Genomic DNA, 23,082 nt, shown 5'->3' with positions numbered 1-23,082 from the left:
ATGACATACAAAGTGATGTTCATGGGCACCATGGTGACCACCAAATTGTTTTCTGGTGCTCACCTGCTTCTTCTCCAAAGCAAAGAACCAGTACTGGTTTTCTTTAACTCACTGGAGCAAGTTAATTAATTGATTGATTGATTGATTGATTAAAATGTTATAGTCTACCTTTCTTACCAGGACTCAAGGCAGATTACACATTATGAGTCAGTACCATCGACAAAATGGGATCTTCAATAACCAATGCATTAGGATTTTAGAAGTCTGGAACCACCAGAAAGAACTGAATCACAGCATAAGTATTCACATGACATATTAAGCAATCAGAAGTTACATCAATAGGACCCTGCTTACAATAAGTTGTACCCAGTAGCATAGTCCCTGATCATTTTTCTGAGCAAGTTTGTATAACCATTTTGTATACTGCAATCCTATTACCTGTCAGAAAATTCCTCTTAAATGCTTCAGTTTTGCATAGTTCGGGGAAAGCCAGGAGAGTGGAAGTTTTCGTGACTTCCTCGAACAAACCATTCCACAGGAAGGGAGCCACAATGGAAATAATGCTGAGTGGTCATGATGGAACACAGGGAGAGATAGTCCCACAGTGTTTTGTGATTTGTTCCCATATCCAGGCAACCATTTGGTGGTTGGCTTCGCCCTTCGTAGGAGACAACTTGTGGTGAACTTTTTTAATGTTCCCAAAATCCCTACAGGTTTATGTGGCTGGGGAACCCTCCCTCAGTACATCCTAGTTCTAATCACCTTTGGAAAGTTTTCCATGATGTAATTAGGATTAATCCTGGACTTATAATGGAGCAATCACAGCTACAATTCAGCTTGCCAGAAGTCAACTCTCCCATTGATTCTCCATGAAATGCATGGTCAGCCAGGTAGGGTGGCCAGGATGGTCCTTAGATGAAAGGGGATTATGTTTAAATGCCAGGGTGCTGCCACTGAACTTCTTGCACATTCCTCTCTTCCCCCACTGGCTCATAACACAACATGGAAATCCTGCTGGTTGCAACAGGTGAAGAAGGTGGAAGGGGGTGGAAGGCACAGCAGCTGAACTTCTGAACATTTCAAAGTGTAGGTAGCATCTCCAGGAAATGACATGGTCAGGAGCTGCAATCATAGATTCTGTGTTTATTCCAGGACTTGTCTATTACTGAAAGAAGCAGCAACATAATCATCTCAGCCATTCAAGGAGTAATAGAACACTGCAGATACCAAATTTATGGTGCTCCTACGTGATGGTACAGTCCATCAATTCCCCACTAGGGCTGCAGCAACTATTCCACTGCTTTTTTTTCATTGGGAAGGAATAACGCTTGACTACGTTTGGGAGGCACTTGCTGATCAGCCAGAAAGACTGGTCATTGACAAAAGTGGAGAGCCCTTCTGGTGTGGTGATTAGAGTAGTGGACTAAGGAGTTTGGATATGAAACATAGTGGGTGATCTTGGGCTAATCATGCTCTGTCAAACTAACCCAACTCACCAGACTGTTGTGAGGATAAAAAACCAAAGAGAATGACATATGGCACCCTGATCTCCTTGTAGGCAGAGTAGGATAAAAATGTGAGAATGAGGCAAACATCAGACATAGAAGCCACAACCTCCCAGTCTTACCTCCTCAAGAGTGTTCATCTGTGAGACCACCTTGTTGATGTATGAATGCACTTTCATCATGTCCATACTATATAGGGTACCCTCCAGAAGGTCAACCATTGACTGAAGCTTAAGAGGAGAAAAAAAAATCAGCCAATGAATTTGTTATCCAAGACATCCAAAGCAGCTTGGTTCAGACCTGCTGTTTCTCCACAGTGTCCCACTGCACTGGGACCATGGTGTGTGAATGTACAGGACAATTCCCAACCTGTCCTAAGCCCAGTGGGCAAGGAGATCTCCAAGAACATCAACCCAAGATAGCTCATATGGTTGCATTAACATACTACCTAGTACCTTACTGAAAAGCCCTTGAAGGACAAAAGGACTGGGATAGCACCTCTAGGTTCCATTTGACTATTGTTTTATCCCACCTGCTTCCTTCCCAAAGAAAGGCTGGTCTGTTACCTTGAGGAGCTCAGGTGCCTGCTTCTTGAGTTTCTCCATCTTCCATTCATTCTCGCAGGGATTGAGTGAGGCTGGTGGAGCAGTACAGGAACAACGGCAGTCGGTGCCTGAGCTGACTGTCTCCACTGTGTAGAAGTCCTCCACTCGCATCTTGCCTTCCTTAAGGCGGCTGCAGGCATCTTTGCTGAGTGGTCGCAAAATACATTTGCAGCGGCAATCAGAGCCTTCAGAGGTCATGCGCACTTGGTCTGCATCGTCAAGCACCTGATAGAGACAGTGGGTGTGAATGTAAATTGGTTCCACTGTTGGTGTCTCCTGCTATAGCTTGCCCTCCGCCAGTACAGGGAGTAAATCCCAGCAGAGCTGTTCCAGTCTCACATTTCATCTTTCTACCGTCTCTCATTGCTTCCCATTTCACCTTGCCTGTGTAGTGTTTTAATGTTTTCACACGTTGTACACTGCCTGGGGTACCTTTCTCTCAAATGGGCATCAAATGGGCATCCAAGTGATTGAACATAAACATTAAACCAAATGGCAAAGAGTGGGGGGGGGGCAAAATGCCACTTTCTGCCCATGAGATGAGCCCCAGGTCAATTGCCTGGTTGAGTAAAAAGCTGTCAAGACTTGCCCTAGCTCAGCCTGCACCTGGAAAATCCTACCTTCCTCCCCAGTGTGCATCCAAGTGGCTTAGATGATTCTCCTTTTCTCTATTCGGTTCTCACAATAATCTTGAGCAGTATGTCTGGATAAGAGTATGTGACTAGCCACAAGGTCATCCAGCAAGTTTCTATGCAGAGCAGGGTTTCAAACCTGGGACTCCCAGATGCTAGTCCCACACTCTCACCACTATACCCCACTGGCTTCCCATCATTTCCACTATGCCAGTGGTGGCGAACCCATGGCACTCCAGATGTTCATGAACTACAATTCCCACCAGTCCCTGCCAGAATGGCCAATTGGCCATGCTGGCAGGGGCTGTTGGGAGTTGTAGTTCATGAACATCTGGAGTGCTATAGGTTCGCCACCACTGCACTATGCCCATGGTCCCAAAGAAAGTCCCACGACCTCATCACCACTAGCAGGTTCCTGCTTTTTTAAAAAAGCAATTCCCAGAACCAACTGGAGGATAGCTCTAGCTCCCTTGCCTCTACTAATATGCTAATATGCCCTTTCACCACATAAAAACGCTGCCACTAGAAGTGATAATTTAAGGGTGTACCCTAAGTAGAAGGTGGAAATAATGACTTCTTTCACCTGCCAGTATTGTGACTTGCTCCCAATAGCTTAATTTTCTTCTGACTTGTCACCTTATGGCATGGCTTGATAAATCTTGGCAGGTCGCCATGAAACCTAGAAATTTCATTGTGGCACCTAGTATTTTCAGCAAGAATTTTACTGTAGAATCTTTCAGCAGTTCTCGGTGGAAGTACAAAGGGTGGAATCCAACCAGTTTTTCTCCTGGATAGGAGAAATAGAAGGAAGGGGTCTATTTTGACCACCAAGTGTCAATGTTTGGGACTTCATGGACAAAAGCCATGCGGAATGGGAACTTTAATAAGGAGGGGAACTGGCAAAGTTTCAGTGAAAAACATAGTTGGATACAGTCCAAAACTTATTAATAATTTCTCATCTGAACATATTGCATAACATCAAAACAAGTTTTTGTTATTGCTTGTGTATACATCAACTTAACGTTGCACCATTCAGTAGTGGTGGATGAATCAATCACTTGCTTTCTATTCCAATATTCAATTTAGTTCTTTAAAGCAGCAATGGAAAAATTAGAAACTGAGGGAAAGCTAGAATTAAAAGTAAGCTTTTTGTTGTAATGACAACTCGGGTCACTGCATATTTACACAGTACAGCAAATGTTGTTGTAGCTTTAAAAAATTTACCAGTAACGGTTGGGGAGGATTAAGTTTTGTGGTAGCAGTAATTAGAACATTTAATCACTAAAACAGGACACCAGAAAACTGACAGGCAATTTAAGCTTCTGGATTTTGTGGCGGGTTTCTGGGTCCAAAGAAAATTTGTCAAGCCCTGCCTTCTGGTTTGGAACTCGGGTGGATTGAATGCGAAAGGGCTCTTGTTCCTGAGGGAAAGCTGTGGGGAGCTGCTAGAAAAAAAGATTTCTGAGGAGAAATGACATGTCTGAAGAGCAAACCAGATGTGCACTGGCAGTTCCTTGTTTGGGGCTGGGGTATGTGAAGGGGGTTAAGCCTGCCCATGGGGCATGTGCCATTTGCTTAGTGTGAAAAAGCTCTGGGAAGCCACTTGCCCTGTTGATCTAAAAGTATGCCCAAGAGTTCACATAGAAGCTCTCTCAGATCAGGAAAACAGAGGTGGGAGGTTTAAGCCCCTGCCTCATGGTCCCAATCCAAGTTAGGCCATCATGCCTGAAAACTAGATTTGAAAAACTGCCAGAAGTTGTGAACACAGAATTCGCAACATGCATTTGTTTTGCTCCTGAGGAGAAAGAAGGTGGTGTTCTTTGTGCAGAGAAGGGTGTATCTTGTAAGGAACTGAACAGACACCAGTCACTTCCTGACAATGTGAGCAATAGCGCCTGGAAAGGCACAGCCAGGGGGAAAAAAAAAACTTTTAGAGAAACTAATATGAGGAAAAGTCTAATTTTAGTTTCAGTTGTATCACTTGAGTTTGAAATTGTGAATGCATTTTTATACTTGCATTTCCTGACCCATTTTGTTAAATAAACTGTTTGTATTGCAAGAGCTCTTTCAGGAGGATTAATGGTTACCACAGGGACTGGGGCTTTTTTTAAAATAATAAAATTACTAGTAGGTAAAATGATTTTATCCCCACTGGTAGGAAGATATTTCTACCTCTCCCTTACCTTGCATTAACCAACTCGGTTTACATTATTTCTTCCCTCGGTTTGGGTTGGTAGGAGAAAGCAGGGTTATATTTTGGCGCTACAGCTGAGATTATTCTAGATTTGGGGTGGGTTGCACGCTGAGGCTTTGAAAGGTTTTTCCATAAGTGTATATTTTATAAATGTACTAGCAGTAAAGCCTCTGAACGAAGACATACAATGGGTGCTGGAAAACTTGGTGGGTTCAGGGCGCCCACCAAGGAGGATAACCAGAGGTGGGATCCAGCAGGTTCTCACAGGTTCCCAAGAGTAGGTTACTAATTATTTGTGTGTGCTGAGAGGGGGTTACTAATTGGTGATTTTGCCACATGACTTTTGCCTTAGTTACACCCCTCCTCTCAGCAGTAGCGCGCAGAACTTGAAGCAGTCTAGCAGGAGGTGCACCGGCATGCGTGGCAGCCTGCGCCTGCGTGCATTCGTTTCCTGCCCAAGGACTGGCGCAGCGGCTGCGTCCTTGCCACAGCCCTACCCAGCAATGCCCTGCCCCCCAAAAGCCCGACCATGCCCCCGTCGTGCCCCGCCCAGCCCCATTGGTGCTATGCCAGTTTGAATCCCACCACCATGGGAACCTGTTACTAAAATTTTTGGATCCCACCACTGAGGATAACCCCTCGAATCTTTCTTCCCCCCTTTGGCCCAGCCTCACCCAGTGGTGTACCTCCTGAAAATGATGCCTGGGGCAAATACTAAAATTGCACCTCTCCCCCAAATTGGGGTGGGAGGATAGAAGCAGCTGTGGGCAGCAGGAGCAGTGTGGGGGGAGGTTAGCAGAAGCAGCCGGCCACGCTGGCTTCTGCTGTCCTGCTGGGCCCTGCTTTCTCCTGAGTTGGGGGGAGAGCGGGGACTGGCCGAGTGGGGCGGAATGTGGTGGGGCCAATTGTTGTGCAGGATTCACTTCCACACACGGCTTGGCTGCAACCTAGTCCTGCGCAGCAATAGGTTGGAAGTGAGTCGTCGCTACGCATTCTATACTTAGGCAATTATGTCTTAGGATATTTTATACTTACATTCTACTTTTTTGGCCTGTCAACCCAAAGCATTCTCTCCTCCACAATATCACCACAATTCTGTGAGGTAGTTTTGGCTGAGAAAATAACTGTCCCGGGGTCACCCAGCAATCTTCCATGCCAGCTGTATGACACTGTAGTGTCATATTCTAACTATTACACAATTCTGGGTCTTAAACATGGCAACTGTTGGGTTGGTAGAATGGTGCAGGTGGAACATCTTGATCCTATTAAGATTGTAGTAATAGATGGCTTTCAGAAGGAATGCCATCTGTTCTCTGACTGAATTTGTTCTGAATAAGCAGCAGATTTTGGGGACTGTTCAAATGAGTTGTTTCAGACAAGATCCCGCATCTGGGGCTCCTTTGCCTTATATCAGGGGTCCCCAAACTACGGCCCGGGGGCCAAATGTGGCCCCCTGAAGGCATTTATCCGGCCCGCCTCCATTCATGTGCAGTGGGGGCTCGAGGGAGAGGAGGAACTGGCCCCAACGGCCATTGATTGCAGTTACATGATGGCACCCCCAAATCTCCATGAATTTTCTGACCCAGAGTTGGAAACCTTACATGTGGCAACGCCTGCTCCGCCCTTCCCTCTCGGCTACTCCATGTGTTGCTCTCAGGCTTTCTGTTCCGCCTCACTCCCATTGGCATCAGCCAGGCTGGCGAATCGCTCGCTGGCTGCTAGGGAGGAAAGAACCCAGGAAGATACCTGATCCTGGGTTAGATGGAATGCTTCATTGGGAAAGTTCTGCTTTTTTACAGGGGAAGGTATTCCACAGCCTCCCCAACAATATTTGGAGCCCACCCTGTACTTGACATACTTTGGTCACTGTTCTAAAAATAGACCATGACAGAAAGGCTGAAAGGTGAAATCAAACATTTTACAATCATTTGTGCATAGGAATTTGTTCATAGTTTTTTTTAGTCCGGCCCTCCAACAGTCTGAGGGACAGTGAACTGGCCCCCTGTTTAAAAAGTTTGGGGACCCCTGCCTTATATAGAAAGCAGTGTTGATATTACAGTAGCAATCCTAAGCAGATCTGCTCTGAAGTAAGTAAAATTTTATTCAGTAGGGCTTGTTCCCAGGCAAATAATATGATTGCAACCTGTCTTCACAGCTGCTTCCTAAATCTGAAGGGAATATGGATTTAACTCAACTCACTCAGTTCTTCAAGAAGAAGATTCTTTGTGGTCTCCTATTATGCTCCCTGGGGACAAAAGCCCTTTCCGTGACTGGTATGAAAGATTATAGACATATTTGCCAACTAACTTTCCAGCATCCTCCATCCTCTACGGCCAATTGGCCTTTGTTTCCTGGTTCGAGGGAGCTTCCCGGCCTTGCTTCAAACAAAAATTTCCAGTTAAAATGCAAAGCTCAAGAACAGCTGAGAATGTTAGCTTTAATGTATTGTCGAAGGCTTTCACGGCCGGAATCACTGGGGTGCTTTATGGTTTCCGGGCTGTACGGCCGTGTTCTAGCAGCATTCTCTCCTGACGTTTCACCTGCATTTGTGGCTGGCATCTTCAGAGGATCAGAGATGCAGGCAAAACGTCAGGAGACAATGCTGCTAGAACACGGCCATATAGCCTGGAAACCACACAGCACCCCAATGTTAGCTTTACTTTGGAACCCTCAATTAAATGACTAAATATTGTTGCTGTAATCAGCCTTTATCAGCTGGGAAATCTGCTCACCTAATCCAACAGGAAAACAACCAAAAGAAGCGTTTCACATAAATATGTGTAACTCAAAAAGTATGATAGGTGGAAATAAAATCACAAATCCTACTATGGCACATTAGATACGCATGCGCAGAGCAACCAAGGAGCTGGGTCTCTTTCTCTTCTCCAAATCTTGCTGCATTGCTTGGATGAAAGAGTGGGATAAAAATGTAATAACTAAATACATTCCCAGTGTTAACAGAATGCTGATTCGAAACAGGTTTTGCACCTAATTTTGTGGAATTTTGTCTCATCCTCCCAGAATTATTGGGGGAAGGGTCCTAGACAGTGGTGGGATCCAAAAATTTTAGTAATAGGTTTCCTCGCCAGCCCCCCCCTCAGCAAATGGGGCAGAGGCGTACCTAGGCAAACCTGAGCCCTGGGCAAAACCTGAGTTGGATGCCCCCCCCATGGGCAGCCACCCCACCATGACCCCCCAATTTTTTTTTGCCCCAGGTCATTTCTAAATCATCATCACATTCTAGAAAATGCCCCAACTCACAAATCTGAACACAGCAATGGTGAAACACACAGGTTCTTTGATAGAGACTGGTGAGATAAAAGGTACGAAAGGCTGAGAATCAATTAATTGCAGTTCCTGAAAGGGATTAACCCAGTTCAGGGAGTTACATTAGTAGTCGCAATTGCTATATGGAACCTTCACGTTCAAAGGCAGTATGCCTCTTGGGGAGGCGAGGGCGTGGAGATGGAAAAGCGGACCCAATTAGTAACCCCCTCTCGGCACACATAAATAATTAGTAACCCACTCTCGGGAACTGGTGAGAACCTGCTGGATCCCACCTCTGGTCCTAGAGCGTGCTTCAGCGTTGTGGAGCCTTTAGTAAGGGTTGGGTACAAATGGACTCAGAAAGCAAATTGCTAACTGCCCCAGCCCTCATAAATTCTGCAAAGAGCTCGCAAAGGGAAACATCCCCTTCCTAGCAGCCATTCAGCCTCCTTTCTCGGCCAAGAAGACAAAGCTCCCTGACCAGGACTAGGGTGGGGCGCGACAGGTGTCTTTTCTCTCTGAGCTTGAGACAAATTTGTACCCTGCTTCTTCCATAATTTCCTCCTGCGCCAGGAAAAAAAATCTCTTTTATTTCTGATGAAAGGATCATTAGATAGTGAAGCGCTTTCAGCCTGGCCAGTCGCCTTGGGCCGTGCATGCCCCTCCCACGTTTGGGTCCTGGAGGAAGTGGCCAGCTGCCTCCAGCCAAATTCCCCCCACTCTGCTGGACCAGCCTGTCCGGAGGCCGGAAGGAGTTCCTCAAACCGAGTGTAATCCCACCGGACGAGCCCTGCCCACAGACGCCCTGGCAGCCAGTCTTGCGAAGTGGCTACTCAGCAGAAAGGCATCACTGGGATGATTGGGAGTGGGGGGGGCACATTTGGCCTCCTGGCTGCAGCTGCCGGAGTTCCTCTGTCATCTGCAAGCGTTTTGCAAAGAGCAGGGGGCGAAAAACTCTGGAGGGAGGGAGAGGAAGGCGCCTCTACAGAAGGCCAAGCTTTCAAGCATAGCCCAAAAGGGAGGTTTTTTGCTGCCGGCGTCTTCTTCTCAGAGGCCTGCTGGTTTCATTATTCCACTGGAAGCACGTGGGCACACAATTGCCTGCCTTTAACCTAGATGGTGCCCCCGTGGACACTTCTGCGCGAGATCAGCAAAGCAAACCAGTATCGGAACTATTCACATGAAAAGGCCTGAAGTGAGGCTGCAAAGGGAAGACTGCCGACGGGGATGGAAGCACTGCAAAGTATCGGGCCTCCCACCCCTCCATTAAAAAGGGCCCAAAGGTCCAAGGCAGCCGACTAGGCACACCTTGGCGCCCCTGTGCCCAACCCTGGCAATGCTGAATGGCGGCCCCTTCATGCCTCACAGCCTCTGGAAGTGAATCAGCTACTGCGCCCCACCCAATCCCATGGGAGGAAGACGCCCGAGCATTGGAGCAGCTGCAGCTTTGCCTGGTTGGAGGCGACAGCAGCAGCAACCCTGCCGTCTCTGATCAGACACGCAGTTGCTCCCAACCAAGGGGGCTTTTTCTTCCTCCTGGTGTTGGAACAGCAGCGGCTGCAACCGACTTATGAACGCTGGCTTCCGAGGAACTGCTGTAGCCGCGGCCAAATGGCCTTTGTTTCCTGGTTCGAGGGAGCTTCCCAGCCTTGCTTCAAAGCAACACATCATTTATACATCCAGGTTCCTGGCCAGGCGCCATCAAAAGCAAGGCTGCCCAGAGCCAACACCAGGCCCCAGATAAAGATTCCCTTTCTAGCCTTCCCCCCATCCAAAGATCATGAGAGAGCAGCTCAGCTCCCTGGGCAGAAATATTTTGAAGTAGTAGTTTTTTGGTGCGACCTGTGACCCCCAAAGCCTGTAATTAAAAAAGATCTCAAGTGCTTCCTTTCTCCTTAAGGAAAGGCCAACATGCCTGCCTTGCCCTGCTGAAATGGGGCAGCCGTGGTAGTGTCCGAAAGGAGATGCAGGCTCAGATTTCCTTGCATCTTTGGTTGTGTCCTATAGAATGATTTGCCCCCCCCCCCTTCATTTGTACTCAACTGGTACCCTAAAACAAAAGTAACTTCCCCAGGGTGACAGGAAGAAGCTTCCAGTTCTGGTGAGTGGGCCAAGAGCAGGCATTTGAGTCTGTCTTTTTATGGAAAATCAGAGCAACTTGTTCCAGCTTTTCTCCTTTATTGAGGGCAGCGCTCACAAGAAGCCCTCTCAGGGGTTGGCAACAGCTGGGCTGCACTTCACATGAGCTGGCGGAGGGTTTCTTCCCACAGTTCTCAGTTGTCAAGCAAGCATGGCTAATTCCCCCCCTCCCCAAAAGGAAAGCTGTTTTAGGAAAGGACTTGATTTGCCTCGGCAGAGAGTGGAGAAACCACTTAACAGGGACCCCTGTGAATTTGAGGGTGGGATGCTCCAGTCTGCCACATGAGTTGAATAGAATCATCCCTGTATTTTAAGGCTTGAATTAGCAGCGCTGCAAGTAACAAACCAAGCAATCTCTTACATGCGTTATTGCGGCCACATCTTTAGTCCCCTTCTTCCCAGGAATGCGGGACATCATTATTCCCAGGCAGCCAGCACTTTAGAAACTGGAATGTAGTCTATAGCTATATTAAATTGAATAAATGTGGTTTGGGAAGAAATTAAGTAGCCCAAGGAAAACTGATTTATTGAGAATCTGCTTCCTGGTTCCTCCATCTGATCTACTCCTCACACCACAATGACTTGTTTTTCTTCCATATTTTCAAGAGGCACGTATATTCATGCATTCACCAATTCTAATGCCATGACCTGGATGGCCCAGTGTATCCCAATCTTGCCAGATGTTGGAAGCTAAGCATGGTCTGCCCTGGTCAATACTTAGATCGGAGACCACCAAGGACCAAACAAACAAAGAACCTTTAATGGCATTACAACATTATATACATAGATCCACTTAACCCAATAGAGGGAAGCTAAAATAAATGGACAGGTAGAGAAGGCTGATGTTCAGGATCTGCTCCTAAAGCCCGTTGTTTATGGGTCCAAAAAGTTTGGTGGCTGCATGGTTTACATCTTCTGGAGCTGTCCAACAGAAGGTGATCTTTTGCAAGTCAGATGCATACTCTTTTTTGAGTAGCAGAGGTGACAGGTGTTTGACTCTAGGTCCTGTGTAAAGTGGACAATAAAGTAGAATATGATCTACTTGAAGTTACAGTTTATTTACTTATGCATAGCCGTTGGTAAGAAGGGTTTAATGTATCTCCTAATGATGTGAAGCTGATGGAGGAGAACACGGGCCAGCATCATTTGCTCACAGACCTAGACACAGTTATCTGGTGCAGGTATTGAGCCTACTTATTACCAATTAATAGGTGATACCTAGAGCCTAAAAGGAGCAAGTCCTGGAAGCCTTTAGAATAGGGATCTGGCGGTTCCCTGGTCAAACAGCCTTCTCTCAGAGCTGAAAGTCTCACTTTAGAAGGTAGCGTAGCCAGATACGTAAGTGGCCCTAATTTGTTGATTTTGAACCTATAGTACCCCACCATTCCAGTGACAAGAAGTGCAGGGGCTTTATATGACAAAGGGAGGCTGCATGTGGTTGAAACAGATCTTATTAATATTTAGTGGCAAGCCATGCTCTTGTCTCTAAGAGATGTTGCCGGTTTGAGGCTGGGAGATTTGCATGTAAGGCACTTGGTAGAGAATACCCAAAAGTTTAAATAAGAATGAGATTGTACTTTCGCTCCAGCTGAAATTGATTGGACCAAGGAGCCTATCCAAAGTGGGACTCCATATAATAGTTGCTGGAGCCACCTTGGTGTTAAAGACTTTTAATGCTGCAAGGCACAAATTGAAAGTGGCCTTGTTATGGAAAAAGCATTATTAGGATTGCTGATACTGACCATGGGTTTGTAACAGCATGGTCTCTGTAAGCTGGCCAACCCTCTATAATGGAGGTGCACTCCCTAAATATTTAAAACATTTGACCTGTTCCAATTATCTTCCCTGTAGCAGAGATAAAGCTGGGATTTTGAAAACACTACAACCTTGATTTTTTTGAGGTTGAGTGTCAGGCCATTGGTTGTACAGTATTAGATTTGCAGGTTGCTAGAATTAGCTTCATACCCGATTTTGGTGTGCGACAGCAAAGAAACTTCGCGTCGTCCGACATATAGCAATAGAGTTGGATGTCCATCTAAGTTTGGACAGTGTGAGTTTACAGATTTAGAAGTTTGCTAGGTCATTTAAATAAAGATTAAAAGAACTGAATTTTTGGGACACAGCCTTGTTTTACTCCCTTGGGAGACAGATATTTTGGGTGTAAAAGCGATCCCTCCCTGGTGCATTTGATTTGGCATACTGTGTTATGGTGTAACACCTTGATTAGGAAGTCAATCCTTCTCTACACCCATTTTTTCCAAGTTTAGCCCATAGCTTATCTCTTGGGACAGAAGAGTCAAAGAGCCCATGATGATGTCCAGGAATGCATACAATGGCCTTGTGATTTTATTACAGGTTTTGGATTTATTGGTTGGTTAATGACCATTATGTGATGAGGGGTAGATTTACCTTTGCAGAACCTATCTGTAAGTTACAGACTCCCATTTGAGATGACCCAATTATTCAATCTAGTTAGTAAAATTTGTATAAATTTTTCCCGGTATTGATAGTAAGCTAATTGGCCCTTGTAGTTTTCTGGAACATGATGGTCACCTTTTTTTTGAAAATAGGGACTATTATAGCCTTTGTCCAGGCCTCTGGATTAAGCCAGTTTTGTTGATTGTTGTAAAGGAGGCCAAGAGTTGGGGCCCACCAATCCACATGCTTTTAAATATCTCAATTGGTAATGCAGCCGAGGCCTGGCATGCCACCACAAGCAGGTTGTTTAATCATAGACGCTACTTCTGTTGGGGTGACTGTAGGCCAATCCATGAATTTATTTATTTATTTATTTATTTATTTATTTATTTATTTGTTTCACTTTTATACCGCCCTCCCCCAGGGGGCTCAGGGTGGGGTGGGATGCTCCAGTCTGCCACATGGGATCCCAGATAGGAATCATCCCTGTGGCCCCCCCCAAAGGGCTTGAATTAGCAGCGCTGCAAGTAACAAACCAAGCAATCTCTTACATGCGTTATTGCGGCCACATCTTTAGTCCCCTTCTTCCCAGGAATGCGGGACATCATTATTCCCAGGCAGCCAGCACTTTAGAAACTGGAATGTAGTCTATAGCTATATTAAATTGAATAAATGTGGTTTGGGAAGAAATTAAGTAGCCCAAGGAAAACTGATTTATTGAGAATCTGCTTCCTGGTTCCTCCATCTGATCTACTCCTCACACCACAATGACTTGTTTTTCTTCCATATTTTCAAGAGGCACGTATATTCATGCATTCACCAATTCTAATGCCATGACCTGGATGGCCCAGTGTATCCCAATCTTGCCAGATGTTGGAAGCTAAGCATGGTCTGCCCTGGTCAATACTTAGATCGGAGACCACCAAGGACCTCCAGGGTTGCAATACAGAGGCAGACAATGGCAAACCACCTCTGGACATCTCTTGCTTTGAAAACCTTGCAGGGTTACCATAAGTCAGCTGCAACTTGATAGCCAACCCATTCTGCTACTTCCATGTGGAGGCAATTCTCTGAATCAGCCTTGTTGCAATGCAGAAGCATTGGCGGGGCAACAGTGTCAGCAGGTTTTCTCTGTCCTTTCCTTGACTCAGTCCACTGTGGCAATCATTCCTCCTTCTACATCACTAGAGGTTTTTTGTTTTTTTTTAAAGCATTTACAGCTAGGCTGCTATAGCATTATAACAATTTATTTTTTTCTCTAGTTCTTTCTGTTGCAGAGTTACAAGGGGAAATGTGCAACCTGCAGTCTTTCTCCTTGTAACTCCAAAAATAAAAGCCAGTGGCAGGGTTTTTTTTAAAATGAAAGCTGGGAATTAATACATTGTTTCAATAGGCTGTTGCATTACAATGTCATAGCAATCTATCCATTACTGGTTTTTTTTACTAGTTCTATCAATTACTAGTTCTATCAATTACTAGTAATCTATCAATTACTAGTTGTAAAAAGCAAAAACTACAAAGGTCAAGGCAAAGAAAGTGGTACAAATGTGGGTGGGAATCAGAGGTGTAGCAAGGGGGAAATGCACCCGGTGCACCAGTACGCCCTCCGCCCCACCACACCCCAGAATGCCCTCGCCATACCCCCACAGGGGCGCGTTCCCGGTGCATCGTGCACCCCCCTCTCTCCTTGGAGCTACGCCTCTGGTGGGAATTGCAAAAAATTCATACCTTCCTGTCTGCACAGCACCCAAAGTAGCTTTGACAATGACTTTTCAAAAAAGCTCACCAAAATAGGTTTGGGAAAGACATAGGATGTGTACTGGATGATGTCATGGGGATGCTCCCAAAACAACAGTGCAGTAAGGAAGCCAAGGCAGAGCGAGTTATCTATGTAGAAATATTTAGCTTGAATGAGAAAAGCAATGGGACTGCTTCATAGCTGGAAGAAGAGAAAACATTAAGGATATCATCATCACATGATCTTCCAGGGTGGGGTGAGGATAGAAGTTATGCTCAGGCTTCATAAACAGCACATAATTGTGACACTTGATCCTGAGTAATCTATACAAAAGCAGGATCCATATGAACACACAGCCTGAGCTGTGCTTGCAAAAGAGGTGTGAGCCATTTTCCTCTTTCAAGAACAACTTACTATGCCAGAGTTTGTGGACTTCTGCTGTTTAGGAGGAGTGAGAAGTCACTCCAGTGAAAAAACTCATTCTCAGCATGGTTCTCAAGCCTCCCTCTCTTCAAGACTCCTTCTTTGCCACTAATCACATGGCCAACACTCCATACAAAAACAGCTTCTTTGGGTCAAGGGCTGATCTGATTCCACAGGTTTGGCCTCGACTTGGGAAAAAACTGGTAGAAATCCATACCCCCTAGGGACTCATGACATGGCTTTGGTAAAGTTGCCCAACCTTATTTTCCCCTGTCTGCAAAATGGGAAGTAATAATATTTCCCACACATGTAATAACTTTCCTAGCTGGACCTGGAGGAGAGCCAGCACCATCAAGACAGTCCACCACTTTGCAGACTGAAAATACTCTACCCTAGAAATGGTGGCAGCTTGTGCGTTGTGCCTGTTGGATCAGAAGGGACTGGTGGTAACAAGAATGATAGTCTGAGACACTCGGCTCAGCAGTCCTCAGCTCTTCTCTCTCCTTCTTGCTGGTTTTGTACCTGCAGCCCAGAAATCATATAGTGGTGGAAGCGGGAATGCCAGTGAGCACACTGAGAACTTCTGCAGCTGGAGAAAGTAGGTCCAGAGGGACTGACTGAGTGGGAACAGGGCTCCACTGATCCCATTTGGACTATGCTGCATACCGTTTGGCTCTCGTTCCTTAGATGTGTAGACAAACCAAACCACTCAGTGTTTTCGAAACAGCTTCCTTAAACAGGAACCATATGGGTTATTCAAGCCATTTGGCCTCACGGAAGCCTGCTTAATATAAAGCAAACATTTTTTAATAACAGTGCTTGGCAAAGTTTACTCAACGGCAGGATGCTACCCTCATATTGGCATCTCCTGAGCTAGAACCAGCTGCTGGCCAGGGCCCAGAGAGATTAGGCAGCTCAGTGCTCTCAGCCCCCCCCCCCTTCAATTTGGCATTTTAACTTAACCCCAACCCCCTGGATTGCACTTTCAGTATCCATTGAAGATTGAGCCAAAGCGGGAAAGTGCAGAAATGAAGTGGGTGTGGAGAGGTGGTCTTCTTCTGAGGCATCAGCAGCTGTTCAACAAAGGGGCTTCAGCCATGGAGATGGCAGAACCCAGTTCCGGCTTGTGCCTTTAACAAACATACCACCAAAGCTTCAAAGGATGTTGCTGCCAAGAGATGGCTGCCATGTGGCAGCCAAGCTACATTTCCAGCAGCAGGCTGATAAAGTGCAGATGCAAACAATTGTGCCTGGTTTCCAGTTGAGTGGCTCTGAGAGCCAGGGCAAGGCACAGCACGGATCTTGGTTGGTAACGCGGTCATTCCTTGGGAAGGGAGCAAGTGATTTGCTAATACTATTGTTGTTCCTAATCTTGCTTAAGAGATGGCCCTTAGCACACTTGCACTGTTTGTTTGTGTGAGAGAGAAGGGGACAGAATGTGAGACAGAGAGAAAGGCATTTACTTCTATGTGCTTTCCATGCTCTACCAGTTGATTAGACTAGCAAATGGCTGTCTCTGGGTGCTGGTGAGAAAAGCAGTAACTTGTCAAATACTCCATCTCAACGTAATTGTTTAAATGCAGACTCACCTGGTCTGAACTAAATTTATCAGTCTGAATTGCAGATAGAGAGGGCACAGTTGAATGAAAGTTAGACATATTTCCACCACCACCATCCCCAAAAAATTCTGCTTGAGCACATGGGTAGTTAAATTGTTTCAGGAAAGTTGAAGGGTATTTTAAATCACTTTAATAGAAGCTCAGATAAAATGTTTTCCACTAGTTAGAAAAGGGTAAAACAAGTCCAAAAGGCTGCCAGCATGGTTAAATAGCAAGGTCAAGGAGGTAATCAAAGGCAGGAAGTCCTTCTTTAAAAAGTGGACATTTTGCCCAAATTGAGTTCTTGTCTGATCCACCAGACCATTACTTTGGAGTAGAGATGCTCCAGAGCACTGTGATATACCTGATTTCAGCAGGGTATACCTTCAGACATTTAGGGGACTACAAAGCTTCTTAAAGATGCTTTATGGAAAGAAAGACAACAGGGGGGAACAGTTGCCAGTAATTTGTGTGAACCATGCCCAGATTGAAGCCACTGCACTCAAACAATTGTGCAGGATGCCCTGGGGAGTCACTATGAGACCTTGTGAGTGTTGCTTCCTAAGAAAAGCCTCATGACAACCAGTATATGGGCTGCAAAAAAATGTTATGGAGCATTAATCCGCATGACAATTATCTGTAATCAGTTATGGAAACGGGTTTTCTTATACCAGCTCTTAGTTCATTGCTCAGTCTGAATGTGGATACTGTTTGGCTATCTAGTTGTCCAAGGTTGCAGACCCCTAATTTTTGGGTCTGGAATAAAGGGAATATGCCACTCTCTGCTGTCAGTATGCCAGCAGGCTCCTTACATTGGAGTCTGAGCGGATGGCGGGCAGACCTGAACTGCTCAGCTATGCAGCATCCCCAGCTCTGCTTCTGTTCTGACCTAGACAGTTTGGACAGCAGATTCCTCTCCGGCAGACCATTGTTTGCTTAAGCCACTTCCAGACACTGAAGGCTGGGCGATGGGACACGCTCATCCCCTTCCCCCGCTGGCTGCTAGCCCTGCTTCCCACAGGTTCCGTTTTCAGGGGCCCTTATTCAGGCTATACGGACAATTTTCAAGGTGCTGGAGTCTTGGAGGGCAGTTGTCCTGCCCAACAGTTGTTGCTGCTGCCAACCCTCTATACCCTGCAAAGAGACAATAAGGTGGCAACCTGTGCAATCACAGCTAGCAGGGCAACAAGCGAGGCCCCAAAATAATATGAGAAGGCAGGCCTGCAAGACAGCTGGGGAAGCTTTTTTCTTGGCAGAGTCATGTCCCAGAGATAGCGAGCACAAACTAAAAAAGAGGAAAGAGAACTCTGCACTTGTACATCACAGTTGTCTGAAAGAAATTTGGTAGAAGAGTGCAAGTAGTCAAGAGATCAACACAGTCTAGGTATTTGTTTTTCTCATTCCCGAGATGCCAGACAAGCCCCTCGATCAACAAATCCATCTGCAGTCATTTCCCTGGCCACCGGTTCCAGATCCTGTCTCTTCCAAAACCCAGTCCCTTTCCCCATCCCACAGAACAGCCCGAAGCACATTTCCGCCCTTGATCAGGCTTTGTTCTGCAAATATACAGTGGAATGGGCAATGCCAGGGACAGAGGAAATAGATTGCCTTTTTTCCAGGTGCGGGCAAGAAGTTTACCTCCACTATATCGCTCTGTCCCACCCCTTTCAAACACATTACCCCCCCCCCCACACACACACACAAACATCTCTTTCCTGAGTATCCATTCCTATTATCTGGCATCTGAGAGAGCCAGCACAGCCCATTCAAGAACGCTGAAGGCTCATGCTTGCTCTGGAGCGGCTGCTGTTCATAGAGGATATTTGTGGTTTTTCAGACAGGAACAAACAGCGAGGCATCATCTGGGCTGGCCTGTGCTGAATTCTGCATCCTATCAGTCATCCCTAATGGCATTGTGGCTTCCCGCAATGCAATTAGCCAGGGTGTCAAGACTTCTTTTTGGAATCACTTAGTATGAAATAGGCGCTGTCTGTGGTTAACACATTGGCTGACTGCTGAGAAATCCCACACAGCATGTGCCATTTGGAAACTGTGCTGTAGTGATTTTTTTTTGGGGGGGGGGGGATAACCGATGTGCAGAATGCAAGCCATGTGGATGTGTTGTGTGCCTCACAGGCATGAAGAATATGAGTGCGGAGTCTTCCTGTTTATGATTGCCTCCGCAGCCCTTTCCCACTTTTATGATCCTCCTTGTCTCAATATTTAAGATTGGAAGGTCCTTGGGGAAGGTCCTTGTACTCTATGAAGCCCTAGTCACATAATGTTGCACAATCGTTATTAACAATGGGAGTGAGCCACAAAAATGATTGCCAGAGCTTAAATTCAGTAACACAGTGCAGTTCCTTTTGCTGCGGTGGCAGCTGCTGCCAAAGCAGCATTTTACATATTCCACACATCCAATCAGATTTTTAATTGCTGGACAAAAGCCCTATCTGGCCCCACCTACTTCCTAAAAACACTTGGCAGCCTCAAAAAAGGAATTGGCAAAAATAAGAGCTTGGACTTATACCTCACTTTGCTCAACCATGAGGAGTTCCAAAGCAGCTTACAAACTCCTTCCCTTCCTCTCCCCACATCAGACACCTTGTGTAGGTGTGGCTGAGAGTGTTCTGAGAGAACTGTGACTAGCCAGCCCAAGGTCACCCAGCAGGCTTCATGTGGAAGAGTGGGGAAAACAAACCGGTTCACCAGATTAGAGTCCGTCGCTCAGCCACTACACCGTGTGGCACCCATGGGATACCAGCCTCACTCTAAGCTTGCTGTACTTGCCTGTGACGTTTTTACTTGCGGAGGGAAGAGGAACCCTTCAGTCAAATAGTAGACATCTTTCCTGTGCTTCCCAAGACCTCTTGCTTATTTTTTCAAATGGCACCCCCAAAGTCCAAAATGGAGCCACCCAAACCAGCCACCTATTTCTCTTGACCTCCCCAAGGGCTAGCCAGCCGTCAGGACGCACCAGCTCTCACTGGTGCCAGGCTGGATTAAGCCAATATGGGGCCTGTTGTTGAGGGGTATGGTATGAAGTGGGGGTTCAATCCCCGTATAGCAGAGTTGCGCAACACACACTGGAACACAGTAGGAACGTAGATGCACACAGCAATTTAGCTTCACAGAAGTGGTCCTATTTTATTCAGTTCACAGAATGTTGATCTCACAAAGTGCTTCGCCAAACAGTGCAAAGACAAGTGTCTCACAATGCTAAGGACAGTGCTGCCTTATAAACAGTTTACTAACCAATCACAGTCCTCTTCCAATTAATCCCAGAATGAGGCTGTGTCATGAGGCAACTGTCATTTACATAAGTTACAAAGGGGCTCTAAATTGGTAAAGAACGCACACCAATATTAAGACGTCAGTTATTTACTTGCATAGTAAAGTAATTCTAATTTTTTTTCATTTGCTATGCTACAAATGCCTGACACTTCCTAATACTTGGACTTCACCAGGCCTGAGCACAGGACCCAGGAGGGAGCCATGCCAACACGATCTTGCACACATGTGGAATCCACCCCATGTACCCTGCAGCTCCCCACGACATGTAAACAACCACCCTGTTGCCAAATGGTGAGAATACAGCGAGATGCCGATTTCACCAGTCAGCTTGCAAACGTTTAGGGCAGACCTCGACAAGACATCTGCTGCTTTCGCTCCTAGTCGATCACTCCAGCCCTGATGGTGCAAGACTCCGCCTCAAACTCCCGGCTGTGCGTGGGTGAGCAAAGCCGCATTTTTCGCCGGGCTTTTTTGGACCGCCCTCGGAGCCAGCCGCGGATTCATGAGTCCCCCAACAAGCTCTTTGGCGGGTCGGCCTCCTCCGATTGCGAAAGGGCTCGAACTCGGGCCCCGCGCAAGGCAGCCCCTCCGGAGCCCCCCGCCCACAGCACATGATGCCGCCGGCTCTCGGCGGGAAACGGCCGCGCCAGTCCCGGCGAGAATGCTCCGTCCAAAGGCAGTGCCGGGGAGCACAGCGAGGCTTGCTCCGGGCAGCCGGCCCAGCCCTGCTCGTCGCCCCAGGAGCTGTTGGGGAAGGGCGAGACGAGCAGCCCTCTCCGGGCGCGGGTCGGCGCGGCGATGTCCTGGACCTGGCTTTTGAAGAGGGGACCTCGCTTCGGTCGCTGCATTCCTACGAGCAGTGCAACAGGCGGGAGTTTACGCGACCTCTGCACATGCTCAGAGATACCGGGCTATTGGACAGTGCTGGCCCGCCCAAGCATACCAGATTCCAGGCAGACCCTTCGCTGAAAAGAAGCTGTACAAACTTCCACTCTTCAGAAATCCAAGTCCAGGCCTTTCTCCCCACGGAAAATGTGGGGTGTGCCTCCCCGCCCCTCCCACCAAATCGCGCTCAACAAAGAGGCTTCCTTGGCCAGAAGAGAATTTCTTAACAGCCCCCTTCCAATGCGGAGTGTGAGATTCTGCTCCGCCCAGGTCGCTCCAAGAGGCATCAGATCCCGGGCTAGGAAGGACCGGGTCCTCCTCACGCCAGATCCCAGAGCGATCCACCACTGCTCAAAGGACGGGACGGCGCTGCGAAAAGCTGCAGGGGCCACCTGAGCTCCAGAGTCAGCCGAGTTCAGCCCTTGGGTGTTGCAGGGTTGGCAACTGAAGAGTTGGGGCCACTGACACTGCAGGCAAAACCCCAGAGCTTGCTGCTGAGGAAAGGGGAAAATAGCTGCGAGAGAGTGGGGGAGACTGGGGGTGGGGGGCGCGTGCTTCATGGCGTGCATCCGCCCACCTCTTCTCAGCTCCTGGTCTACTAGGGATGGGCCAGCACATCGCGGGCATGAGAAGACTCCTGCCGAAGCCCCGACCTAATCTGCAGGGAGCCTCTGTACCTTTATGTAATCATAAAACCAATCCTACTCCCCCTTCCCCCAGCTCTCCCTGTCTTCTCCGTCGCGGTGGGACCGGGATGCCTGGACCAGCCGAGCTCCCGACAGGTGAACCAAGCAGCTCGGCTCGACATGGCCCTCAAGCCACCCAGAATGCTCAGTGGCATTACAAATGCCTCGACAAGGGGCCGCGCTCTGCGCTCCCTTCTCCCGCTGAGCCGCGCTCGTGAGTCCGACAGCAGGGGCCCAGCGGCTCTTTCGGTGGCAAGAGCTCCTTCGGCCGGCCAGGCTCCTCGGGGGCGAGAGGGCAGGTCCCGCCAGGCTCCCCGCGCCTACCTTGCCTTTCCCTTGCGCCGAGGCGGAGAGCAGCAGCAGAAGAAGCGGCAGCCGCAGCAGCCGGCCTGGTCCGGAGCGCAGTGGCATGGCCCCGGTGGGCAGGACGGCGCGAGCTTGGTGGGCAGCGGGCAGCGACTGCTGCTGGAGCGGGCCGGACAAGTGGCGCGTCCAGGCAGGTCTCCGTCCGTCTGGCCTGTGCTTGCTCCGCGCCTCTGCCCAGAGGGCGAGGGACCAGGGAGGGATAGTGGCTGGGAGGGGCTTCTTCGACGGCGCCCCCGCCTCCCTCCCAAAGGCCGGCTGAAGGCGGAGTCTGCGGGGCTCGGCTCGGACACTCCGGCCACCAGAACACCAGAGCTCCCGTCCGGGTCCACTGACGCCAGAAGGGAGGGGGATCCCCACCAGGTTGGGCCCCTCTGCCCTCGCCCCCACCCCCCGCTCCGTCCTAGGCACGGGTCGGCCTCAGTCCCCTGGTCTGCAAAATGGGAACGGCGGCGGTGCGCGGATAGGACGGGCAGGGAGGCGCTGGGTGACCGGGGGGGGGGGGGCACGCGAAGGAAGGGCCACACGCAGAGCGCCTATAGGACAAACGCTGGAAAGGTCTCCCCTTGAACGCAGGGGGGAACCGTGGCCAGTGGTGCCACGGCGCTCTGCGTGTGAACCGCTGGCTCTGAGTTTCCTCTGCACATGCTCAACGGTTCCCTTCCTCCCTAACATCGCCTGCTTGGACTGAGAGATGTTGAAGAGTTCGAAGAAGGCTCAGGTGGAGTCAAGAGGCCTCCGCGACTCGGCTGCAGCTGAGCGGGGCCCACTCCAGCGCGCGTGGCCGATCCTGACTCACGAGGAGGAGCACCCGGCACCCCAGGAAAGCGATCCCACCCGCCTCCAGCGAGTCAACAAAGACAGCAGCACCGTGTGCTGCTGGCTCTGCTAACCCACGGCCATGATCCTGCTTTCCCGCGCTCTCCCACTTCTTTTGCTCCGAAATGTGCCAACTGGTTCAATAAGCACCGTTTTTGCAAAACTCTGCCCGGACAGCCTGACGCCTGGGGTCCGTTTGGGAAGAAGACTCTTTAAAAAGGAAAGCAGCCCCTGGCGCTTGCGCGGAGAGTGGAGCCGGGGCGAGAGAACGGCTGACTACTTGGGCGTTGCATGGGAGACCCCTGACTGACGCCCTCTCTTTCGAAGACCGCCAGAAAACTGACGCTCATCATACTCCCCCCCTCTGTTTTTTTTTCAGGTGCGCGTGCGTGGAAATACGGTAAAAAAAAATCTTCGCGACCTCTACTCAGGTCGGTGCTATTTATGGCAGCCCGGCCGCGTTGTTGTTGTTGTTGCCTCTAAAACAAAGTTCTACTGACGATGGTCAACTTCCTG

General features: G+C 48.3%; 1 protein-coding gene across 1 annotated transcript in view; it reads right to left on the bottom strand.

The window, feature by feature from the left end:
- OLFML2A (olfactomedin like 2A) overlaps nt 1-21,907 on the bottom strand; it is a 29,140-nt gene extending 7,233 nt beyond the window's left edge. The window contains exons 1-3 of the mRNA XM_048513533.1: nt 21,709-21,907; nt 2,072-2,335; nt 1,628-1,735 (exon numbers count right to left, since the gene is read on the bottom strand). Coding sequence (XP_048369490.1) covers nt 1,628-1,735; nt 2,072-2,335; nt 21,709-21,795 — 459 coding nt within the window. The 5' untranslated portion in view covers nt 21,796-21,907. The remainder of the gene's footprint in view (nt 1-1,627; nt 1,736-2,071; nt 2,336-21,708) is intronic.
- Nucleotides 21,908-23,082: the final 1,175 nt, after the last annotated feature.

This window comes from Sphaerodactylus townsendi, linkage group LG12 (genome assembly GCF_021028975.2).
Source record: "Sphaerodactylus townsendi isolate TG3544 linkage group LG12, MPM_Stown_v2.3, whole genome shotgun sequence".
Classification (NCBI taxonomy): Eukaryota; Metazoa; Chordata; class Lepidosauria; order Squamata; family Sphaerodactylidae; genus Sphaerodactylus; species Sphaerodactylus townsendi.
Note: the sequence above shows the minus strand (reverse complement) of the source record. Positions and strands in the feature narration are given on the sequence as shown.